The 25,595-nt window shown below is 44.2% G+C and overlaps 1 protein-coding gene across 5 annotated transcripts in view; it reads left to right on the top strand.

Moving 5' to 3' along the window:
• The window catches only part of LOC135548261 (ras-specific guanine nucleotide-releasing factor 2-like), a 70,405-nt gene that overhangs the window by 6,074 nt on the left and 38,736 nt on the right, over positions 1-25,595 (top strand). For 3 of the 5 annotated variants that reach the window (XM_064977662.1, XM_064977660.1, XM_064977659.1), the window contains exons 1-3: positions 10,687-11,467; positions 21,910-22,016; positions 22,713-22,860. In XM_064977662.1, coding sequence (XP_064833734.1) covers positions 11,129-11,467; positions 21,910-22,016; positions 22,713-22,860 — 594 coding nt within the window. In that variant the 5' untranslated portion in view covers positions 10,687-11,128. Of the gene's footprint in view, positions 1-10,681; positions 11,468-21,909; positions 22,017-22,712; positions 22,861-25,595 lie in introns of those variants that run through there. The other 2 variants (XM_064977664.1, XM_064977663.1) reach the window with 2 other exon arrangements.

The raw sequence follows: 25,595 nt of genomic DNA, 5'->3' as shown, positions 1-25,595 counted from the left end.
CTGATTGAGGTAGTATGTACATGTAGATACGGTTAAAGTGACTATGCATATATGATGAACAGAGAGTAGAAGTAGCGTAAAAGAGGGGTTGGCGGGTGGTGGGTGGCGGGACACAATGCCGATAGCCTGGCTAGCCAATGTGCGGGAGCACTGGTTGTTCGGCCCAATTGAGGTAGTATGTACATGAATGTATAGTTAAAGTGATTATGCATATATTATAAACAGAGTGTAGCAGCAGTGTAGATGAGGGGTTGGGGGGGGATGCACACAAAGCAAATAGTCCGGGTAGCCATTTGATTACTTGTTCAGGAGTCTTATGGCTTGGGGGAGAAAACTGTTGAGGAGCCTTTTTGTCCTAGACTTGGCACTACCGCTTGCCATGCGGTAGTAGAGAGAACAGTCTATGACTGGGGTGGCTGGGGTCTTTGACAATTTTACGGGCCTTCCTCTGACACCGCCTGGTGTAGAGGTCCTGGATGGCAGGCACCTCTACACCATCCATACCCACTGTCCTGGAGATGCAAGCGTCATGCTTTACCAACTGAGCTACAGACAACCACCTCTCATCATCTCTCTTTCCAAACTAAACATATAGGAATTTATAAAATAGATGACAGCGAAATAGTCTCTCTCTTTCTCTCCATCCCTCGCTCTCTTTTGCCATTAAGGATTTGTTTACACTCCAAACATCAACAAAACAGATTGTGGGTGGTGGGTCATTTTAGAGATTCATGGCCTGGGTGGGGTTGATGGACAAGACATACAATACAGTATCGGTAATCCCCCATAATTCTTCAGTGCTGCCACTGCCCACTGAGGAGAAAGAAAGGTTTTGAATGCCCCTATAAGACCACTATCGCTGTCTCTCCCCTAGTCTAATATCAACGGTGGTCACTTAAAAATACATTCAAAAGAAACAAAACCGATTCTGTTTCTTTGGTTATTTCCTGTCTGCTTTTGAGACGGTCGCTGTCCACTGACAGGTGGTCTTGAACCGACACTGTAGTAGTCACGTTCCACGGCAATTCAGCATCACTGTGATGACAATGGCTGTTCCGGAATTCCACAGTTCAGCACCACAGGACAGTGGACAGTGAGCATCTCAAGGTCAGTCACAAACAACTGAGTGGATGGGAGGTATGCCATGGGCTTGACCAGGGAGTAAGAAGCCTACAAGCTTGGAAGGGGAAGGCTCCCCATGAACTCTAGCCTGATTTGAGAATATTTACTTTTCCAACCAAACTTTACAATTCTAAATAATAAAGAATAAATTGCCACTAATCTAAAATATAACTATCCATTGTTCCTTTAAAATCCCATCATACCGCCTGCTCTGACTGTATGTTTGGCCTCCATTGTCGGAGACCAGCCATGCTCTGACTGTATATTTGGTGTTAGATTGTAACGGCATTCCTCCGCGAGAAGGATCGGATGACCAAAGCGCAGCGTGGTAAGTGTTCATGATGTAATATTTAATGAAACGAACTGAACACTGAAATACAAAACAATAAAGTTAACGAACGAAAACCGAAACAGTACCGTGTGGACCAAACACTCACACGGAAAACAAACGCCCACAACTCAAAAGTGAAACCCAGGCTACCTAAGTATGATTCTCAATCAGAGACAACTAACGGCACCTGCCTCTGATTGAGAACCATGCTAGGCTGAACTCAAAACCCCAACATAGAAAAACACACAGACTGCCCACCCCAACTCACACCATGACCATACTAAATAAAGACAAAACAAAGGAAATAAAGATCAGAACGTGACATAGATGGTTGCTTCTTACTGACCCTATCCTCTGCATCTCTCCAAAATGTCTACATCATCATAGAAAAGGCTATTTATGTTTAATAGTTTCTATTCCATTTCACAGCAACACTGTGAGGTCCAGCTCAGTAAAACAAGGGGCAGAATTAGGCCATCTGGCAAATCTGGATGTCAGATAGGCTGGACCTTTTTTTAGTTGGGTGGGCTGGTAAAAATGGACAAAAAAAATTTAATAATTACATTTTGGGCTGGCCCAGTTTTCTGAGGTAACGCAAAATCACGTTCAAAGTCAAACGTGGCATTAGCATAGAGACCTACTCCAACTCATCAGTTAGACAGCCAAGATCACAGATCGTAAAAAATTAAAAGGGTGCCTATACTGTAAACGTAGAAAGAACAAATTCTACTATGTCACCTCACTCAAAAAGTCCTATTTTTGGGGCGGCTAATGGCTTGGTCAAACAGTAAAGTTTTCTTCATGATTCATGTAAGGAAGTGTCTGTCCTGCCCCTGTACCTCTTTTGCTGGGGCCTGCTGCTGTGATGATTGAGCCACTCTCCTCTTCCCCCATGCGCTCTAGAGAAAAATGTGTTCTGATTGTATAACATTTCAAATTGCAATTGCAGGAAAAACACAGTTTTACAAGCTTTGTCCCCTTGTCCCTGCCAAAGTGAGGAGGGCCTCAGCTTTCTCTTGGTATAATTTTATTTCTCAATTTTTATTTCATATTCAGCTCAATAGCAACTATTTTACAACCAAGATAGCTTTGAGATATGGAGCGGCGTGGGCACGAAATGCGCACCAACCATTGCAAGGGCATAGGCCTATATGTCTCATGGGTAGTAGCCTACAACTGCAAAAAAAATTGAACATTGCATTTACTGTTGGATGAATACATGGCTCCTAGCAGTGGGTATTATATTTATAGTTAGCGATCTAGTTGATGTGTTTTGAGTTTCCACTTCTTCAGGTGTTGAACCCCAAATTAATTAGCCTATTATATTAGTTAGTGCACATAAAGTTGTATAGTACCAGTCAAAGGTTTGGACACATTTACTCATTTGTAACGTGGTGAGTAACTGGTTGCGGGGAAGTCAGGCGCAGGAGAGCAGAGATGGGTGATAACAGGAGAACTTTAATATACACCCTGGCCCAAAGGCACAGGCGAGGCAGCACAAAGCACAACCAAATCAATTCAAATCTAATTTTATTTGTCACATACACATGGTTAGCAGATGTTAATGCGAGTGTAGCGAAATGCTTGTGCTTCTAGTTCCGACAATGCAGTAATAACCAACAAGTAATCTAGCTAACAATTCCAAAACTACTACCTTATAGACACAAGTGTAAGGGGATAAAGAATATGTACATAAAGATATATGAATGAGTGATGGTACAGAGCGGCATAGGCAAGATACAGTAGATGGTATTGAGTACAGTATATACATATGAGATGAGTATGTAAACAAAGTGGCATAGTTAAAGTGGCTAGTGATACATGTATTACATAAAGATGCAGTAGATGATATAGAGTACAGTATATACATATTCATATGAGATGAATAATGTAGGGTATGTAAACATTATATTAGGTAGCATTGTTTAAAGTGGCTAGTGATATATTTCACATCATTTCCCATCAATTCCCATTATTAAAGTGGCTGGAGTTGAGTCAGTGTGTTGGCAGCAGCCACTCAATGTTAGTGGTGGCTGTTTAACCGTCTGATGGTCTTGAGATAGAAGCTGTTTTTCAGTCTCTCGGTCCCAGCTTTGATGCACCTGTACTGACCTCGCCTTCTGGATGATAGCGGGGTGAACAGGCAGTGGCTCGGGTGGTTGTTGTCCTTGATGATCTTTATGGCCTTCCTGTGACATCGGGTGGTGTAGGTGTCCTGGAGGGCAGGTAGTTTGCCCCCGGTGATACGTTGTGCAGACCTCACTACCCTCTGGAGAGCCTTACGGTTGTGAGCGGAGCAGTTGCCGTACCAGGCGGTGATACAGCCCGACAGGATGCTCTCGATTGTGCATCTGTAGAAGTTTGTGAGTGCTTTTGGTGACAAGCCGAATTTCTTCAGCCTCCTGAGGTTGAAGAGGCGCTGCTGCGCCTTCTTCACGATGCTGTCTGTGTGGGTGGACTAATTCAGTTTGTCTGTGATGTGTACGCCGAGGAACTTAAAACTTACTACCCTCTCCACTACTGTTCCATCGATGTGGATAGGGGGGTGTTCCCTCTGCTGTTTCCTGAAGTCCACAATCATCTCCTTAGTTTTGTTGACGTTGAGTGTGAGGTTATTTTCCTGACACCACACTCCGAGGGCCCTCACCTCCTCCCTGTAGGCCGTCTCATCGTTGTTGGTAATCAAGCCTACCACTGTAGTGTCGTCCGCAAACTTGATGATTGAGTTGGAGGCGTGCATGGCCACGTCGTGGGTGAACAGGGAGTACAGGAGAGGGCTCAGAACGCACCCTTGTGGGGCCCCAGTATTGAGGATCAGCGGAGAGGAGATGTTGTTGCCTACCCTCACCACCTGGGGGCCCGTCAGGCCCGTCAGGAAGTCCAGTACCCAGTTGCACAGGGCGGGGTCGAGACCAAGGGTCTCGAGCTTGATGACGTGCTTGGAGGGCACTATGGTGTTAAATGCCGAGCTGTAGTCGATGAACAGCATTCTCACATAGGTATTCCTCTTGTCCAGATGGGTTAGGGCAGTGTGCAGTGTGGTTGAGATTGCATCGTCTGTGGACCTATTTGGGCGGTAAGCAAATTAGAGTGGGTCTCGGGTGTCAGGTAGGGTGGAGGTGATATGGTCCTTGACTCGTCTCTCAAAGCACTTCATGATGACGGAAGTGAGTGCTACGGGGCGGTAACATGAACCGGATTAAACAAAACAAACAAACGTAGGTTGATTCCACACACATATATGGGGAAACAGAGGGTAATATACATTTAGTCTGATGAGGGAATGTGAACCAGTGTGCGGGAAAACAAGACAAAACAAATGGAAAATGAAAGGTGGAGCGGCGATGGTTGGAAGACCGGTGACGTCGACCGCCGAATGCCGCCCGAACAAGGAGAAGGACCGACTTCGACGGAAGTCGTGACATCATTCAAGGGTTTTTCTTTATTTTTAATTATTTTCTACATTGTAGAATAATAGTGAAGACATCAAAACTATGAACTAACACATATGGAATCATGTAGTAACCAAAAAAGTGTTAAACAAATCAAAATATATTTTAGATTCTTCAAAGTAGCCACCCTTTGCCTTGATGACAGTTTGGCGCATGCGGTAGTCAGTCACCTGGAATGCATTTCAATTAACAGGTTTGCCTTGTTAAAAGTTAATTTGTGGAGATTCTTTCCTTCTTAATGCGTTCAAGCCAATCGGCTGTGTTGTGGCAAGGTTGTCACTGGCTGGTGTCACTGTCTGGTGCCACCCACTGTTAAAGTTAGTGGCACCAGTGACACCAGGGGAAAACGTTATTCTGGAGCCCTGTAATAGTAATTCACACTTAGGGTAGATGTTGATTCAGGGGAACACATATGTGGCACTAATTTGAAACAGTGGAGGCTTCTCAGAGGAGTAAGGGGAGGAACATCCTACTCAGTGAATTTCAGAAGAAATTAAATAGTGAAACATTATCCTTTTTAGATAAAACTATACTAAATATATTCACGTCACCAAATTACTGATTACAACACACTGTTCTGCAATGAAGGTCAATAGCCTTCAGTAGCCTCAACAGCACTCTCTGGGGTAGCACCAAGGTGGAGCCGGAGGACAGCTAGTTTCCGTCCTCCCCTGAGTACATTGATTTCAATACAAAACCTATGAAGCTCTTGGTCTAGAGCTAGTTAATTTAGCCTACTCAAACACCCGGTTCAAGCAGAGAGGAATGCTGTTTATGTTATATAGCTGGCTAAGGCTATCCAAAACTGGAACTCTTCCAAGTCAAGGTAAACTTTTGGTTTTATAAATGTATTGCCACCAGGGCCTGCCTGTGTAACTGCTAAACTGCTTGCTGTACACTGTACTGCGTGATTGTATCGGGTTTACTAACGGGTTAGTTGTAGTAGCTATGCTGACTATGACATCAGCTAATATGGTGACAACGATGTAGGCTGTGTGTAGCGGTTAGTGGTTATGGTATGAAGGTTTGGCTTGGAAAGGTTATTTCACCTCGTCACAGACAGCTGTTGTATTTTGCACTGAAATCCATAAGTGAAGGGAAGAGGTGAGAAGATGCGAGAAGAGATTATACAATGAGCAAAGTGATAAGGCTTTTTGTATGTGGCTGCTATGAAAGTGAACTGTGTTTGCGGGTGACCAGGGGTGTTTTCATTCTGCCAATTCTGCTGAAAAACTTTTCTTAAACGGAAGCAAACGTAATGAAACAGGGATAAACCTACCTGAATTTGTCCAATAGAAACTCTTGTTTACAACAGTTTGGACTAATGATTACGCCCTAGATCAGCTAGATGCAGGCAAGTGTGCGCAAGGTGATATTGAATGTATCACTGTGTGTCACCTTGATTACTCCAATTTGTCTCTCGACCTAAACTTTCATTCATAGGCTATGTCGTAGCAACCTCATGATGGGTAAAGGGAAATTTGAGTATCATGTAGTAGCCTAAACCTCTCGATGTTACATTGAGCTGGGGTGATGGAATATGCATGACAGTCATCTAATATGCTGTAATAGAAATATGGCCATGCTCATAAACAAAATCATCCCCTGTAATCTTAAACAGCACCGACCGCCACTGATTTGAAATATAGCCTAGGTCGTTACCTTTGCTTTAATAACGTACAGTGGTAACGAGTGGAGGAAAGAGGAGCCTCTTAAACAAGAAGTTACAGGTCTGTGAGAGCCAGAAATCTTACTTGTTTGTAGGTGACCAAATACTTATTTTCCACCATAATTTGCAAATAAATTCATTAACAATCCTACAATGTAATTTTCTGGATTATTTTTTCTCATTTTGTCTGTCATAGTTGAAGTGTACCTATGATGAAAATTACAGGCCTCTCTCATCTTTTTAAGTGGGAGAACTTGCACAATTGGTGGCTGACTAAATACTTTTTTGCCCCCCTGTATAAGTCTTTAGTAAGCGGACAGGCTGTCACGTTCGCTGGAATAATTATCGGACCAAGCTGCAGCGCGATATGGTTTCCACATATTATGTATTAGAAACAATATCCCATCAAACACAGGTGGAAAAAATGCTACTTAAATATGATCCCCAATTAGAGACAACGATACCCAGCTGCCTCTAATTGGGAATCATACCAAACACCAACATAGATAAACTAAACTCGAACCCCACATAGAAAATAATAACTAGAAAACCCCCCAGTCACGCCCTGACTTACGCTACCATATAAAATAAGGGCTCTCTATGGTCAGGACGTGACAGTACCCCCCCCACCCCCCCGCCCTAAATGTGCGGACTCCGGCCGCAAAACCTGAAACCAAAAGGGAGGGTTAGGGTGGGTGTCTAGTGTCGGTGGCGGCTCTGGTGCTGGGCGAAGTACCCGCTCATCCCACGGATCCGCCAGCATCGGGGGCGGCTCTGGTGCGGGATGAAGAACCCGCTCAGCTCGCGGATCCACCATCTTTGGTGGCAACTCTGGTGCTGGTCGAAGAACCCGCTCATCACTTGGATCCAGCCATGGACCTGGGCTAACCACTGTGCCTAGACTGGACCTCGGTATCAAGGAAGGCTCCTGCCATGGAGCGGGACTGGGCACCAGATCTGGACTGGACATCAGTGAAGAGGAAGGCTCCTGCCATGGAGCAGGACTGGGCGCCGTATCTGGACTGAGCACCGGCGCAGGAGAAGGCTCCGCCCATGGAGCGGGACTGGGCACCAGATCTGGACTGGACATCAGTGAAGAGGAAGGCTCCTGCCATGGAGCGGGACTGGGCGCCAGATCTGGACTGGACATCAGTGAAGAGGAAGGCTCCTGCCATGGAGCAGGACTGGGCGCCGTATCTGGACTGAGCACCGGCGCAGGAGAAGGCTCCGCCCATGGAGCGGGACTGGGCACCAGATCTGGACTGGACATCAGTGAAGAGGAAGGCTCCTGCCATGGAGCAGGACTGGGCGCCGTATCTGGACTGAGCACCGGCGCAGGAGAAGGCTCCGCCCATGGAGCGGGACTGGACACCAGATCTGGACTGGACATCAGTGAAGAGGAAGGCTCCTGCCATGGAGCGGGACTGGGCACCAGATCTGGACTGGACATCAGTGAAGAGGAAGGCTCCTGCCATGGAGCAGGACTGGACACCAGATCTGGACTGGACATCAGTGAAGAGGAAGGCTCCTGCCATGGAGCAGGACTGGGCACCAGATCTGGACTGGACATCAGTGAAGAGGAAGGCTCCTGCCATGGAGCGGGACTGGGCACCAGATCTGGACTGGACATCAGTGAAGAGGAAGGCTCCTGCCATGGAGCAGGACTGGGCGCCGTATCTGGACTGAGCACCGGCGCAGGAGAAGGCTCCGCCCATGGAGCGGGACTGGGCACCAGATCTGGACTGGACATCAGTGAAGAGGAAGGCTCCTGCCATGGAGCAGGACTGGGCGCCGTATCTGGACTGAGCACCGGCGCAGGAGAAGGCTCCGCCCATGGAGCGGGACTGGACACCAGATCTGGACTGGACATCAGTGAAGAGGAAGGCTCCTGCCATGGAGCGGGACTGGGCACCAGATCTGGACTGGACATCAGTGAAGAGGAAGGCTCCTGCCATGGAGCAGGACTGGGCGCCGTATCTGGACTGAGCACCGGCGCAGGAGAAGGCTCCGCCCATGGAGCTGAACTGGACGCCTGGACTGGGCATCGGCGCAGGGGAAGGCTCCCGCCATGGAGCGGGACTGGACGCTGTGTCTGGACTGGGCACCAATGCAGAATAAGACTCTGGCCTTGGAGCTGGACTGGACACCGTGCTTAGACTGGGCATCGGCACAGGGGAAGGCTCCGGCCATGGAGCTGGAGGTTCCGGAAAAAGGACCGTCGCAGGAGGTTCCGGACCATGGACCATCTCAGGAGGCTCCGGACCGGGGACCGTCGTCGGAAGCTCTGAACTGGGGAGGTACACTGGAGGCCTGATGCGTGGGGCCGGCACAGGTGGCACCGGACTGGCGACATGCACCTCAGGGCGATTGCAAGGAGCAGGCACAGGACGCACCGGACTGGGGACAGGCACTTGAGGGAGAGTGCGAGGAGCAAGCACAGGACGTACCGGACTGGAGAGGTGCACTTGAGGCCAGAAGCGTGGAACCGGCACAGGTTGCACCAGACTGCTAACCGGATCCTCTGGTCGGATGTTGAGCAAAACACACCTGCACAACATCTCTCTCAACTCACTCTCTCCCAACTTTCTGTAGCCGCGAACTCTGTCGTCGTCGCTGTCCTCCATAATCTCCTTCCATCTGTCGCAAAGGAAGGGTTTCGCATCTTCCCACCACTTCTTCCCATGTCCAGAAATCCTTCCCTCTTTGGGCACGCTGCTTGGTCCTGGTTTGATGGGATATTCTGTCACGTTCGCTGGAATAATTATCGGACCAAGCTGCAACACGATATGGTTTCCACATATTATTTATTAGAAACGCACAAAACAACAAAGAAAGAATGAAACAAACAACAAACCGTGACTAAGAGGTGTAACATACATTAACTCAAAACAATATCCCATCAAACACAGATGGAAAAAATGCTACAACAGGGAGGTAACAAAATGGCTAGAGCAGAGGCACAGTGGTGCGCTGCACTGGTAGAAAAAGTAACCAATTGTCATACTCGAGTATGAGAAAATATACCTTAATAGAAAATGACTCAAGAAATGGTGTCACCCAGTAAAATACTAGTTGAGTAAAAGTCTAAAAGTATTTGGTTTTAAATAAACATAAGTATTAAAATCAAATGTAATTGCTAAAATATTCTTAAGTATCAAAAGTAAAAGTATGAATCATTTTCAATTCTTATATTAAGCAAACCAGACAGCACACTTTTCGTGTCCTTATCCACACTCCGGGGCGGCAGTGTAGCCTAGTGGTTAGAGCATTGGACTAGTAACCGAAAGGTTGCAAGTTCAAATCCCCGAGCTGACAAGGTACAAAATCTGTCATTCTGCCCCTGAACAGGCAGTTAACCCACTGTTCCTAGGCTGTCATTGAAAATAAGAATTTGTTCTTAACTGACTTGCCTAGTAAAGTAAAATGAAAATAAAATAAACTCCAACACTCAGCCATCATTTACAAACTGAGCATTTGTATTTAGTGAGTCTGCCAGATCAAAGGCAATACGACTAGGGATGTTCTCTTAATAAGTGTGTGAATTGGACCATTTTCATGTCCTACTAAGCATTGAAAGTGTAACAAATGTATAGAGGAAAAAGTACATTATTTGATTTAAGAATGTAGTGAAGTAAAAGTAGGCAAAAATAGAAATAGTAAAGTACAGATACACACAAAAAATGACTTAATTAGTACTTTCAAGTATTTTTACTTCAGTACTTTACACCACTCGTGAGCTGTATCTCCAGTGGTGTGTTTACATCTTGTATTTGTTTTCAACATGAGCTGGTTAAAAAAGAAAAGAAGAGGACCATGTCTCACCAGTCACTGGTACAGAAATGGTTGCGAAATCTGTACTGTACTGCCAATGTTATATGTCAGCACTACTGCCCGTGTCTAAATCGAGTGTGTAGGGTCAGGGTGTATTTGTGGTGATGGGTTGTGTGTGTATGGTTAGCGATGAGTTGGTGGCAGATGCAGTGATGTGGGCTGGTGTGGATAAAATTCCAAGGCAGAATTCTTGTCCCAGTCCGCCCCTACAAGTGAGCGCGAGGGAGGCGCAAACGCTGCAGCTCGACTGTACAATGACCGTCAGTCGTCCCGCCCCGAAAGACAGACAGTAACCAGGCTATGCTACAGTGACAGACAGTAGCTCTAGTCCAGAGCGACCTGTCAAATCCGATTAGCGCTGTTTTCACCGTTTGTTCCCTCAATATATTTTGGTTTTACGCAGCTACAGCCTGAACGATACGATTTTGCGATTTTCCATTGTGTATATACATTTTCTTGTCATTTGGGTCCGTTCAGAACACTTTCTGAAAGTTTGAGGCATTGCAACGTGGGTGTATAGATTAATTTCTGGTTGGTGAGTCCTGAGTGAGTAGAAGGCGCTAGTGTCTGCTGCTTTGCAGCGCGCTGCGTGGATAGGACTCCAAACTTTTCCCTGCACGTCCGTGGTTAACTTGGATTACCTCTTTCGCTCCTCCACATCTACTTCCTCTCCCTCATTTCCTGTCCAACTCTCTTTGAAAATATGAGAGAGATGTCACAGATATGACATCAACAACAACGATCACTTATCGAAATCGACAGCGAGAAGGGGTCTCACGGAAAATGCAGAAGAGCGTGCGATATAATGAGGGCCACGCTCTATATCTGTCGGTTGTCGCGCGCAAAGAGGGCACAAAACGCGGTATCCTGAGCAAGAAGTCCACGGAGAACAGTCGGTGGAACGACAAGTACTTCGCTCTCTACCAGAATGTGCTCTTTTACTTCGACAACGACCAGAGCACGCGGCCCTCTGGGATCTACTTGCTGGAGGGGTGCACGTGCGAGAGGGTTCCCGCGCACAAAGGCTCCGCGGTCAGCAAGGAGACTGTGGACAAGCAGCAGGTGGGTTAGGTACCCTAGTTACCACTTTAGTGCAGTGCACCAGACATGGTTCTGTGTTTTGGTCTCTGCTCGCAGTGTTGACACAGGTTTGTCTCCCTGTTTTCTTGCATAAAACAGATTAAGGACGAGGATTAAGCAGAGAAGGTGCACTTTAGTTGAGAGGAGAGGTGGGATGGAGGGATGACAATTGATTTCCTCCATAGGCTACTTGGAATACATGTAGAATGTGTAGAATATTTCTAAATGTGGCTTTACACTAGAAGTGTTGTCATTTTAGAACATGGCAGTGCAGACTACCTTGCCATATCCTCATGACAGTTGCTGTACTATATTCCAATGTAGTGAACTAAAGCTAAATATGGAAATACTAGTCCAGTAGCCATATGAAGAGCTCCATTACTGGCCGACATCTTTGTTATTGTGATGAACTGCATGGAGTCAGTAACTGGCAACAAGACGTTTTCCTGTTTACTTTACATCCTCACATTCGGAGAGTGGAGACAGCATGTTCACTTTCTCTGTATACAGTACAGTAGTCTACCTTTGGATATGCACATCAATGCAAATGTTTCTTATATAAATATTTTTCCATTCATCTGTATTTGTATATATCTCTGTGTTTCTCAAGCTCTTTGCATACTCAGTATCTGTCGGTGTATCTCCAATGTGTGCCTCTTGACGTCACCTTGGCACGGTATTCAACCCCTGCCTTTGAAATGACCCTGAAACCAACACCTGCATCCGTGTCCTGTACTAAATATAGGCTACTCACTTCATATTAACATCACTTTACAGCCTTTAAATCAGGGGTATCAACATCATTTAGCTTCAAAAATCATGTCCAGGTCCTTGTGCTTATTACATTTTTATTTTAGTTGAAAACACTAATTAGATCAGAAGTGTGAGTAAGGTAGCTCATTGGTGAAAATAGGACAACAACAAAAAATCCCCAACACACCACCGCAATCATCATCTAGTAAGACAGTGATTAGCTCATAGCCTGGAGGCACCAGGAAGAGGGATTTTTATTGTCACATCAGATCTGGCCATGTTATCTGAGAGGTTGGTGGTTGCTGGTGTTGGGAACACACATTGATTAGATAACATTTGGCCACATCAGATGGCCCCCGCACCCCATGTCTGACACCCTTATCTAGCTCTCACAGCTAGCTCTGGTGGTACTCAGTTATAGTCATATGTCTCCATTAAACATCGAACAAACCTTATTGCAACATGAGAAATTGCAACTGTAGTATATAACTCTCTCCCCCCCCTCAGATTCTGTTACTTCAGTGATTGCATGTTATAAATGAGGTCACTGAACCTCCTGTGTGCACTGTATTCTGCTCAGCTCAGGTGTGTGTGTGAAACGTGTGTGATGTGTGTGTGATGTATATGTGATGTGCGCATGTGGTTTATAACAGAGGTTCCCATTCCAAAGTTACCTGGGGGCGTGGAACTTTCCTTGATTGAGGGTTATTTGCGATTTTATATACCGATCTATAACGGCACTGAAATCTGTGATGCTTTTGGCTAGAAACAAGCTGTAAACCGCTGGGGGAAGACGCAACTCTGATGCACATGGGGGATATATGGTCTGTCTCTATGACATTCAGAATCTGAGCTACGGCTTAAATTCAAGCAGTTATACAATGTGTGACTCTGTCGCTATCAATTGATATATTTACTTTCTGTAAAAGACTATGTATAATTAAATAGAGGGTTAATATAAATTATAATAATAAAACATATTAGGTAGCGGAATAACATCTGGGGAAATCGGGTCTAGACTTTATTTTCCTTATCCATTATTATTATTATTTTTTTTTTTAAATTATCATTAAATAGCCTACCTAAATTATGTCATGAGTGTTGTAAAACTATGGGAAATTTCAGGAAATGTATATTCATATATAAAAATAAAAACTTTCCTTGGTCCCTTAAATTATACACAATCAAGCTTTTGGTGGTGTATTTCAAAGGCAAGAAAGGGGGCCCTGGGAGACAAACGTTGGTTTATAGTGTGTGTGAGGTCAACGTTTTGACCACGTGGTAGGGAACATGCTCCTTAACAGGTTTGATACAGCTGAGCAGCAAACAGGTATAGAACAGTCTTATAACAGTATTATAACAATAGATATTATTACAATGTTATTACTAAGGTGTTGTAAACCTAATTAATTTCTACCTGGTGCTTCAGCTTAGCATATTCATGGTACATCCCAAAAAATACAGTGTTTGATCCTGTTGGATAAAGGCCACTTAGTGGACAACAAACACACAGCTCCAAAGGCTGCAAAGTGAGAGGGGTTTAAAGACGCACACACACAAACACACACACACACACACAGACACACACATACACACACAGACACTCAAACAGTAACACACACGCAAACACAAACACACACGTGCACACATACACACATTAGATACTTTATTTGAATCCTATGTATCACAATTACAGTCAAAAAGGATTCAAACAGGTCAAAGGTTACGGATATCTGGACTCTCATGGATTTAGAAAGCACCCTCTTTTCCATAGGCCTACAGCTAGGCTGCCCATGACTGCACAGAGAAGTACCTTGCTAGCTGCTTTGCCTTTAAACCAGACAAAAACATTGCAGATAGCACAAACACACACACACACACACTGAGCAGTTTGGAATATATTGTGCCTAGTAGCAGCCTCATCTCCTTAAAGTTGCTGTTGTCATCATTTTAAAAACCTTTTCAACTACTGTAGCAACTGTACATGTCTGGGGGGTTTGGGCTGTGCATTGTGTTAATGTCTCTGGTCCTGGTTGTCTGTGTGTGTGTGTGTTTGAGTGTGTGTGTGTATGTGCGAGTGTGTGTGTGGTGTTGGTCTTGTGAGGTAGTGGAGGATAGCATGTGTCTGTAGCCTTGCTGTGGGCTCTGAGGCTTTAGACAGTGTGTGAGAGGGGAGATAGTTCCATGTGAAGGCTCAGTCGCTGGTGAAAAGGCACGGTTGGGGGGGTTTCAGACTGTAAATTAGCAAACAGCAGCAGTTTGGGAATCAGTGTTTCCTTTAATGCTTTTGGGAGGGGGGGCGTGCAAAGGACCCTGAAGCAACATTGAGAGCTGCAGATGCAAATGAGGCCAAATAAAGCATGAATTGTTTTATATGGAGGACGAGTGAAGGAGGGTAGGGAGGGGCTGCAAAAAATAGGGAATACTGCTTGCCTGTAAGTGTTCTGTCTGTCTGTCTGTCTGTCTGTCTGTCTGTCTGTCTGTCTCTCTCTCTCTCTCTCTCTGTCTGTCTCTCTCACTGTCTGTCTGTGTCTGTCTGTCTGTCTGTCTGTCTGTCTGTCTGTCTGTCTGTCTGTCTGTCTGTCTGTCTGTCTGTCTGTCTCTGTCTCTCTCTGTCTGTCTCACTGCCTGTCTCTGTCTCTCTCTCACGCACGCTCTCTGTCTCTCTGCCTGTCTGTCTCTCTCTCTGTCTCTCTCTGTCTGTCTCACTGCCTGTCTCTGTCTCTCTCTCTCTCTCTCTCTCTCGTGTTCTCTGTCTCTCTGTCTTTCTCTCTCTTTCTGATCTCTCTCTTTATGTAAGTTGTTATATAATATACCTCTCCGCAGAGGAAAGTTCTTTGTGCTAATAAGATGGCTACTTCAGCGCCAGCCAGTCGGCTGATTGAGTGGTTACCATGGTTACTATGGTTGTTGAAGTGGCACAGTTTTAGAACACATCACACACACACACACACACACACACACACACGGGCATGTCTGTGTTTTGCTGCTGTAAAGGAGCCATGGTAGCCAGCTAACCAGCAGAAATCATTCATCTGTCCTCACATTAACACACACATTAAATGCATGAACATACACACACATTCACATACACACAAGACCTGGGTTCAAATACTATTTCAAATATCTGTTACTTTCACAAACTTTCAAAGTAAGTATTCAAAATTATTTTTAGACAAGTAGTTTAATGTATTTGGAAATACTCAAATACACACCCATGCATTTATCCCAGGTACTATCCCAAGAAAATAGCATTACAAATAAGTATTTGAAAATACCCTCGAATACAATTTGGTAGACTATTTGGTTTTTACAAATAACCATTCAGATACTAAAATATAAGTAATTATTTTGGGCCAAATACTAAAAATAAAGTACTCTCTCTCATTGTTATCCCCTAGCTGACAGCAGACCTTAGGCTGGGGAGGCCGGATTAGCAGCAGCAAGAAGCTGCACAAGCCCTGGTCGTGATGTAACCTGCACACACACATACATCCACACACACGCACACACACATATACACACACAAACAAGCCCCCAAGCCTCTCTGTGCTCACGCTAGTGTCTCTTACCCGCCTATATACATGCACATTTTTGTATCATCTGATTTTATTTGATATAAACAACTGCTTGTGGTGGAATTTGAATCTAATTCTATGAAAACATATTGTCATTGAGTCCAGCCTTTTATGTATCGCATACAGATTCACATCTTTATTTTCTAAATTAGCAGATCAGTGGTGACATTAGATTAATAATTGTATTAAATGACATTCTAATTTAAAATAGAAATTGAACATTCAAAATGTAACAATATTGTCAAATAGAATAGAATAGAGACATTATTTTCACAGTCTTTCTTACATAAACAGTCACTTTCCTTTCCCCCCAAGGAATGAATGGGCAGAAGTTACTCGCAGTAGTTACCCAGCAAACATGTCCACATTGACACAATGGTTTGATTTGATTTGATTTGATTGACAATGTGGGCCCAGTCCGTGCTAAAATATTGTCCCCATGTAGGCTGCCCACATTAGATCAATGAGCCTTTGCTATTTAATAGGAATGTATTAATTGGGCTGATGTGGGATTGCTGTGGGCCAGCCCGTGCCCACCTTGCCCACCGAATATCCATATGGGGCCAATGGGGTCATGTTTGCTGGGTAAATAAGAAAATTGTTTATTTTGCAGGAAACCAGGTTCTGTACTATGACCTTTATAGCACACTCCTGTTCCCTCTAATGTGTTTTGGTTAGTGAACTGAGTCACAGATAGAAGTCATTTGGGACAACATTTCCTGCTTTTCATTCTCAGTGGCAAGGACTCAAGAAATGTTCTCTACATTTAATAAAAATACAAATAAACAATTAACTCATTCTTTATATTCTGAGAGTATTGTTTATGTGGTGGGAACACCTAACATGGAGGAAATTGCGTGTTTATTGGATTCCTGTCAGAGAAAGAGCAACTTGTGTGTGTGTGTGTGTGTGTGTGTGTGTGTGTGTGTGTGTGTGTGTGTGTGTGTGTGTGTGTGTGTGTGTGTGTGTGTGTGTCTGTGTGTGTGTGTCTGTGTGTGTGTGTGTGTGTGTGTGTGTGTGTGTGTGTGTGTGTGTGTGTGTGTGTGTGTGTGTGTGTGTGTGTGTGTCTATGTGTGTGCGTGTGTGTGAATGTGTGCGAGCTTGTGTGGCATTCCAGGACATGCTGCTGTGCAAATCAAACACTTCTGAAAGCACTACAAACATATTTTACGCTACTGCTACTCTCTGTTCATCATATATGCATTGTCAATTTAACCATATTTACATGTACATACTATCTCAATCAGCCCGACTAACCGGTGCCTGTATATAGCCTCGCTACTGTTATAGCCTCGCTACTGTTATAGCCTCGATACTGTCAAATCAAATCAAATTTTATTTGTCACATACACATGGTTAGCAGATGTTAATGCGAGTGTAGCTAAATGCTTGTGCTTCTAGTTCCGACAATGCAGTAATAACCAACAAGTAATCTAACTAACAATTCCAAAACTACTGTCTTATACACAAGTGTAAGGGGATAAAGAATATGTACATAAAGATATATGAATGAGTGATGGTACAGAGCAACATAGGCAAGATACAGTAGATGGTATCGAGTACAGTATATACAGCATGAGATGAGTATGTAAACAAAGTGGCAAAGTTTAAAGTGGCTAGTGATACATGTATTACATAAGGATGCAGTAGATGATATAGAGTACAGTATATACGTATACATATGAGATGAATAATGTAGGGTATGTAAACATTATATTAGGTAGCATTGTTTAAAGTGGCTAGTGATATATTTTACATAATTTCCCATCAATTCCCATTATTAAAGTGGCTGGAGTTGAGTCAGTGAGTTGGCAGCAGCCACTCAATGTTAGTGGTGGCTGTTTAACAGTCTGATGGCCTTGAGATAGAAGCTGTTTTTCAGTCTCTTGGTCCCAGCTTTGATGCACCTGTACTGACCTCGCCTTCTGGATGATAGCGGGGTGAACAGGCAGTGTCTATAACCTCGCTACTGTTATAGCCTCGCTACTGTTATAGCCTCGCTACTGTTATAGCCTCGCTACTGTCTATAACCTCGCTACTGTTATAGCCTCGCTACTATCTATAACCTCGCTACTGTTATAGCCTCGCTACTGTCTATAACCTCGCTACTGTTATAGCCTCGCTACTGTCTATAACCTCGCTACTGTCTATAGCCTCGCTACTGTTATAGCCTCGCTACTGTCTATAGCCTCGCTACTGTTATAGCCTTGCTACTGTTATAGCCTCGCTACTGTCTATAACCTCGCTACTGTTATAGCCTCGCTACTGTATATAGTCTCGCTGCTGTTATAGCCTCGCAACTGTATATAGCCTCGCTACTGTATATAGCCTCGCTTCTGTTATAGCCTCGCTACTGTTATAGCCTCGCTACTGTATATAGTCCCGCTACTGTTATAGCCTCGCAACTGTATATAGCCTCGCTACTGTATATAGCCTCGCTGCTGTTATAGCCTCGCTACTGTCTATAGCCTCGCTACTGTATATAGCCTCGCTACTGTCTATAGCCTCGCTACTGTATATAGCCTCGCTGCTGTTATAGCCTCGCTACTGTCTATAGTCTCGCTACTGTCTATAGCCTCGCTACTGTCTATAGCCTCGCTACTGTTATAGCCTCGCTACTGTCTATAGCCTCGCTACTGTCTATAGCCTCGCTACTGTCTATAGCCTCGCTGCTGTTATAGCCTCACTACTGTCTATAGCCTCGCTACTGTCTATAGCCTCGCTACTGTCTATAGCCTCGCTACTGTCTATAGCCTCGCTGCTGTTATAGCCTCGCTAATGTCTATAGCCTCGCTAATGTCTATAGCCTCGCTACTGTATATAGCCTCGCTACTGTATATAGCCTCGCGACTGTATAAAGCCTCGCTACTGTTATAGCCTCGCTACTGTCTATAGCCTCGCTACTGTATATAGCCTCGCTACTGTCTATAGCCTCTCTACTGTTATAGCCTCGCTACTGTTATAGCCTCGTTACTGTATATAACCTCGCTACTGTCTATAGCCTCGCTACTGTTATAGCCTTGCTACTGTCTATAGCCTCGCTACTGTTATAGCCTTGCTACTGTTATAGCCTCGCTACTGTCTATAACCTCGCTACTGTTATAGCCTCGCTACTGTATATAGTCCCGCTACTGTTATAGCCTTGCTACTGTTATAGCCTCGCTACTGTTATAGTCTCGCTACTGTCTATAACCTCGCTACCGTATATAGCCTCGCTACTGTTATAGCCTCGCTACTGTCTATAGCCTCTCTACTGTTATAGCCTCGCTACTGTTAGTGCCTCGCTACTGTATATAGCCTCGCTGCTGTTATAGCCTCGCTACTGTATATAGTCTCACTACTGTATATAGCCTCGCTACTGTATATAGCCTCGCTACTGTATATAGTCTCGCTACTGTATATAGTCTCGCTACTGTATATTGCCTCGCTACTGTATATAGTCTCACTACTGTATATAGTCTCACTACTGTTTATAGCCTCTCTACTGTATATAGCCTCCCTACTGTATATAGCCTCGCTACTGTATATAGCCTCTCTACTGTATATAGCCTCTCTACTGTATATAGCCTCGCTACTGTTTATAGCCTCGCTACTGTATATAGCCTCACTACTGTCTATAGCCTCGCTACTGTATATAGCCTCGCTACTGTATATAGCCTCTCTACTGTCTATAGCCTCGCTACTGTATTTTAGCCTCGCTACTGTTTATAGGCTCGCTGCTGTCTATAGCCTCGCTACTGTTATAGCCTCGCTACAGTATATAGCCTCCCTACTGTTATAGCCTCGCTACTGTATATAGCCTCACTACTGTTATAGCCTCGCTACTGTATATAGCCTCCCTACTGTTATAGTCTCGCTACTGTATATAGCCTCCCTACTGTTATAGCCTCCCTACTGTATATAGCCTCCCTACTGTTATAGCCTCCCTACTGTATATAGCCTCCCTACTGTTATAGCTTCCCTACTGTATATAGCCTCGCTACTGTTATTGCCTCCCTACTGTATATAGCCTCCCTACTGTATATAGCCTCCCTACTGTTATAGCCTCGCAACTGTTATAGCCTCCCTACTGTTATAGCCTCGCTGCTGTTATAGCCTCCCTACTGTTATAGCCTCGCTTCTGTTATAGCCTCCCTACTGTTATAGCCTCACTACTGTATATAGCCTCCCTACTGTTATAGCCTCACTACTGTCTATAGCCTCGCTACTGTTATAGCCTCCCTACTGTATCTAGCCTCGCTACTGTATATAGCCTCGCTACTGTCTATAACCTCGCTACTGTTATAGCCTCGCTACTGTATATAACCTCGCTACTGTTTATAGCCTCGCTACTGTCTATAGCCTCGCTACTGTTATAGCCTCGCTACTGTCTATAGCCTCTCTACTGTTTTAACCTCGCTACTGTATATAACCTCGCTACTGTCTATAGCCTCTCTACTGTTATGACCTCGTTACTGTCTGTAGCCTCTCTACTGTTATAACCTCGCTACTGTCTATAGCCTCGTTACTGTCTATAGCCTCTCTACTGTTATAACCTCGCTACTGTCTATAGCCTCGCTACTGTTATAGCCTCGCTACTGTCTATAGCCTCTCTACTATTATAACCTCGCTACTGTATATAACCTCGCTACTGTCTATAGCCGCTCTACTGTTATAACCTCGTTACTGTCTATAGCCTCTCTACTGTTATAACCTCGCTACTGTCTATAGTCTCACTACTGTATATAGTCTCGCTACTGTATATTGCCTCGCTACTGTATATAGTCTCACTACTGTATATAGTCTCACTACTGTTTATAGCCTCTCTACTGTATATAGCCTCCCTACTGTTATAGCCTCGCTACTGTATATAACCTCGCTACTGTCTATAGCCTCGCTACTGTCTATAACCTCGCTACTGTTATAGCCTCGCTACTGTATATAACCTCGCTACTGTCTATAGCCTCGCTACTGTCTATAGCCTCGCTACTGTTATAGCCTCGCTACTGTCTATAGCCTCTCTACTGTTATAACCTCGCTACTGTATATAACCTTGCTACTGTCTATAGCCTCTCTACTGTTATAACCTCGTTACTGTCTATAGCCTCTCTACTGTTATAACCTCGCTACTGTCTATAGCCTCGCTACTGTATATAGCCTCGCTACTGTATATAGTCTCGCTACTGTATATAGCCTCGCTACTGTATATAGCCTCGCTACTGTATATAGTCTCACTACTGTATATAGTCTCGCTACTGTATATTGCCTCGCTACTGTATATAGTCTCACTACTGTATATAGTCTCACTACTGTTTATAGCCTCTCTACTGTATATAGCCTCCCTACTGTATATAGCCTCGCTACTGTATATAGCCTCTCTACTGTATATAGCCTCTCTACTGTATATAGCCTCGCTACTGTTTATAGCCTCGCTACTGTATATTTCTTCCCTACTGTATATAGCCTCGCTACTGTATATAGCCTCACTACTGTATATAGCCTTGCTACTGTATATGACCTCCCTACTGTATATATCCTCGCTGCTGTATATAGCCTCGCTACTGTATATAGCCTCGCTACTGTTTATAGCCTCGCTACTGTATATTGCCTCCCTACTGTATATAGCCTCGCTACTGTATATAGCCTCACTACTGTATATAGCCTCGCTACTGTATATAGTCTCGCTACTGTATATAGCCTCCCTACTGTTATAGCCTCACTACTGTATATAGCCTCCCTACTGTTATAGCCTCGCTACTGTATATAGCCTCCCTACTGTTATAGCCTCGCTACTGTATATAGCCTCCCTACTGTTATAGCCTCCCTACTGTATATAGCCTCGCTAATGTTATTTTTCATTGTCTTTTTAACTGTTGTTCTTTTTTCTTTACTTATCTGTTGTTCACTTAATATATTTTTTTGCACTATTGATTAGAGCCTGTAATTAAGCATTTCACTGTAAGGTCTACACCTGCTGTATTCGGTGCATGTAACCAATAAACTTTGATTTGATTTGATCTGATACCTGCAATTGATTGAGTAGCACCTTCACATGTTGATTCTATTTCCTGTTAACTTCCATGTAATAGTATTTCTGTTTCCTGTTTCCTCCAGCACTACTTCCTGGTGGTGTTTGGCCATGACGGTCAGAAGCCTCTGGAGCTGCGGACAGAGGAGGAGTCAGACTGCAATAAGTGGGTGGAGTATATCCAACAGGCCAGGTAAGAGGGTGGAGTCTATCCAACAACAAAACCTCAACACCTCTTTACAAGAGGTAGCAGCTAGGGGCTGGGGGAAGGATAGGAGTTAGGGCTTGATTTGGGTCTGGCTTGCTTGTTGTACTCATGACAAACATGTAAATGCAACAGCTGACTCTCCCCTAAGTAGCCAGTGTGGCTTGATCTGCTCTAAGACACACAGTGACTGTATAGTGATCCACACGCTAAACACACACACACAATCCCCTCTCCACATGTCTGCTCCATTTGCAAGAGATTGTGTGTGTGTGTGTGTGTGTGTGTGTGTGTGTGTGTGTGTGTGTGCATGCGTGCGTGCTCTGCTCGGAGCGGTTCACATTCAGGTCACACTTTGGTGCTGTACTGCCATAGTGATTACAACACACCCCTGACCTCAACACTCCACCTCACTCTCTCTGTCTCTTCTCTTTCTCTTGATCCCACTAATCATAACATCCCTCCCTCCCTACCTCCATCCCTCCCTCCCTCCCAGAGACTACCACTGAACGAGATGTGTATTTTCTGCTGTTACTAATGTACATTGATGGATTATGAATATATGAATGCTATAATGTTAACTTTGAAAATAATTTTTCTTGGTAATATGTATCGATGTTCGCTGTGCAATGTTCACCATGTCAACTTAGTTTTAACATTCAACACTTACCATTCCACATGTAGTTACTCTGACATCATCATTGAGCGCGAAGTCTTGATGCAGAAGTACATCCACCTGGTCCACATCATGGAGACAGAGAAGGTGGCGGCCAATCAGATACGCACCCAGTTAGAGGACCAGGACACAGAGATAGAGAGGCTGAAAGCAGAGGTACACACACACACTCATACACATACATACATACAGTGGGGAGAACAAGTATTTGATACACTGCCGATTTTGCAGGTTTTCCTACTTACAAAGCATGTAGAGGTCTGTAATTTTTATCATAGGTACACTTCAACTGTGAGAGACGGAATCTAAAACAAAAATCCAGAAAATCACATTGTATGATTTTTAAGTAATTAATTAGCATTTTATTGCATGACAAATGTATTTGATACATCAGAAAAGCAGAACTTAATATTTGGTACAGAAACCTTTGTTTGCAATTACAGAGATCATACGTTTCCTGTAGTTCTTGACCAGGTTTACACACACTGCAGCAGGGATTTTGGCCCACTCCTCCATACAGACCTTCTCTAGATCCTTCAGGTTTCGGGGCTGTCGCTGGGCAATACGGACTTTCAGCTCCCTCCAAAGATTTTCTATTGGGTTCAGGTCTGGAGACTGGCTAGGCCACTCCAGGACCTTGAAATTATCCTTACGGAGCCACTCCTTAGTTGCCCTGGCTGTGTGTTGCCCTCGTTGTCTGCTGGAAGACCCAGCCACGACCCATCTTCAATGCTCTTACTGAGGGAAGGAGGTTGTTGGCCAAGATCTCGCGATACATGGCCCCATCCATCCTCCCCTCAATATTGTGCAGTCGTCCTGTCCCCTTTGCAGAAAAGCATCCTCAAAGAATGATGTTTCTACCTCCATGCTTCACGGTTGAGATGGTGTTCTTGGGGTTGTACTCATCCTTCTTCTTCCTCCAAACATGGCAAGTGGAGTTTAGACCAAAAAGCTATATTTTGTCTCATCAGACCAGATGACCTTCTCCCATTACTCCTCTGGATCATCCAGATGGTCATTGGCAAACTTCAGACGGGCCTGGACATGCGCTGGCTTGAGCAGGGGGACCTTGCGTGCGCTGCAGGATTTTAATCCATGACGGCGTAGTGTGTTACTAATGTTTTTCTTTGAGACTGTGGTCCCAGCTCTCTTCAGGTAATTGACCAGGTCCTACCGTGTAGTTCTGGGCTGATCCCTCACCTTCCTCATGATCATTGATGCCCCACGAGGTGAGATCTTGCATTGAGCCCCAGACCGAGGGTGATTGACCGTCATCTTGAACTTCTTCCATTTTCTAATAATTGCGCCAACAGTTGTTGCCTTCTCACCAAGCTGCTTGCCTATTGTCCTGTAGCTCATCCCAGCCTTGTGCAGGTCTACAATTTTACCCCTGATGTCCTTACACCCTCTCTGGTCTTGGCCACTGTGGAGAGGTTGGAGTCTGTTTGATTGAGTGTGTGGACAGGTGTCTTTTATACAGGTAATGAGTTCAAACAGGTGCAGTTAATACAGGTAATGAGTGGAGAACAGGAGGGCTTCTTAAAGAAAAACTAACAGGTCTGCGAGAGCAGGAATTCTTACCGGTTGATAGGTGATCAAATAAGTATGTCATGCAATAAAATGCAAATGAATTACTTAAAAATCATACAATGTGATTTTCTGGATTTTTGTTTTAGATTCCTTCTCTCACAGTTGAAGTGTACCTATGATAAAAATTACAGACCTCTACATGCTTTGTAAGTAGGAAAACCTGCAAAATTGGCAGTGTATCAAATACTTGTTTTCCCCACTGTATATATTGTTTTTTATACCTTTATTTAACTAGGCAAGTCAGTTAAGAACACATTCTTATTTTCACTGATGGCCTAGGGACGGTGGGCCAACTGTCTTGTTCATGGGCAGAACGACAGATTTTCACCTTGTCAGCTCGGGGGATTCAATCTTGCAACCTTACAGTTAACTGGTCCAACACTAATACCACCTGCCTCTGGTTGCACTCCACAAGGAGACTCTTACGCGAATGCAGAAGAATCCAAGTTGCTAGCTAGCATTAAACTTATCTTGTAAAAAACAATCAAACAATCATAATCACTAGGGTAACCTAGTGGTTAGAGCATTGGACTAGCAACCAAAAGGTTGCAAGTTCAAATCCCTGAGCTGACAAGGTACAAAATCTGTCATTCTGCCCCTGAACAGTTAACCCACTGGTCCTAGGCCGTCATTGAAAATAAGAACTTGTTCTTAACTGACTTGCCTAGTAAAATAAAGGTTAAATAAAATATGGTTGATGATATTACTAGTTTATCTAGCGTGTCCTGCGTTGTATATAATCGATGCAACGCTGGGAGATGATTTAACAAAAGCGCATTTGCGAAAAAAGCACAATCGTTGCACAAATGTACCTAACCATAAACACCAATGCCTTTCTAAAAATCAATACACAGAAGTATATATTTTTAAACCTGCATATTTAGCTAAAAGAAATCCAGGTTAGCAGGCAATATTAACCAGGTGAATTTGTGTCACTTTTCTTGCGTTCATTGCACTCAGAGTCAGGGTATATGCAACAGTTTGGGCAGCCTGGCTCATTGCGAAATAATTTGCCAGAATTTTACGTAATTATGACATAACATTGAAGGTTGTGCAATGTAACAAGAATATTTAGACTTAGGGATGCCACCCGTTAGATAAAATACAGAACGGTTCCATATTTCACTGAAATAATAAATGTTTTGTTTTCGAAATTATAGTTTCTGGATTCGACCATATTAATGACCAAAGGCTCGTATTTCAGTGTGTTATAACTAAGTCTATGATTTGATAGAGCAGTCTGACTGAGCGATGGTAGGCAGCAGCTGGCTCGTAAGCATTCATTCAAACAGCACTTTCGT

This window comes from Oncorhynchus masou, chromosome 11, assembly GCF_036934945.1.
Source record: "Oncorhynchus masou masou isolate Uvic2021 chromosome 11, UVic_Omas_1.1, whole genome shotgun sequence".
Taxonomy (NCBI): domain Eukaryota; kingdom Metazoa; phylum Chordata; class Actinopteri; order Salmoniformes; family Salmonidae; genus Oncorhynchus; species Oncorhynchus masou.
Note: the sequence above shows the minus strand (reverse complement) of the source record. Positions and strands in the feature narration are given on the sequence as shown.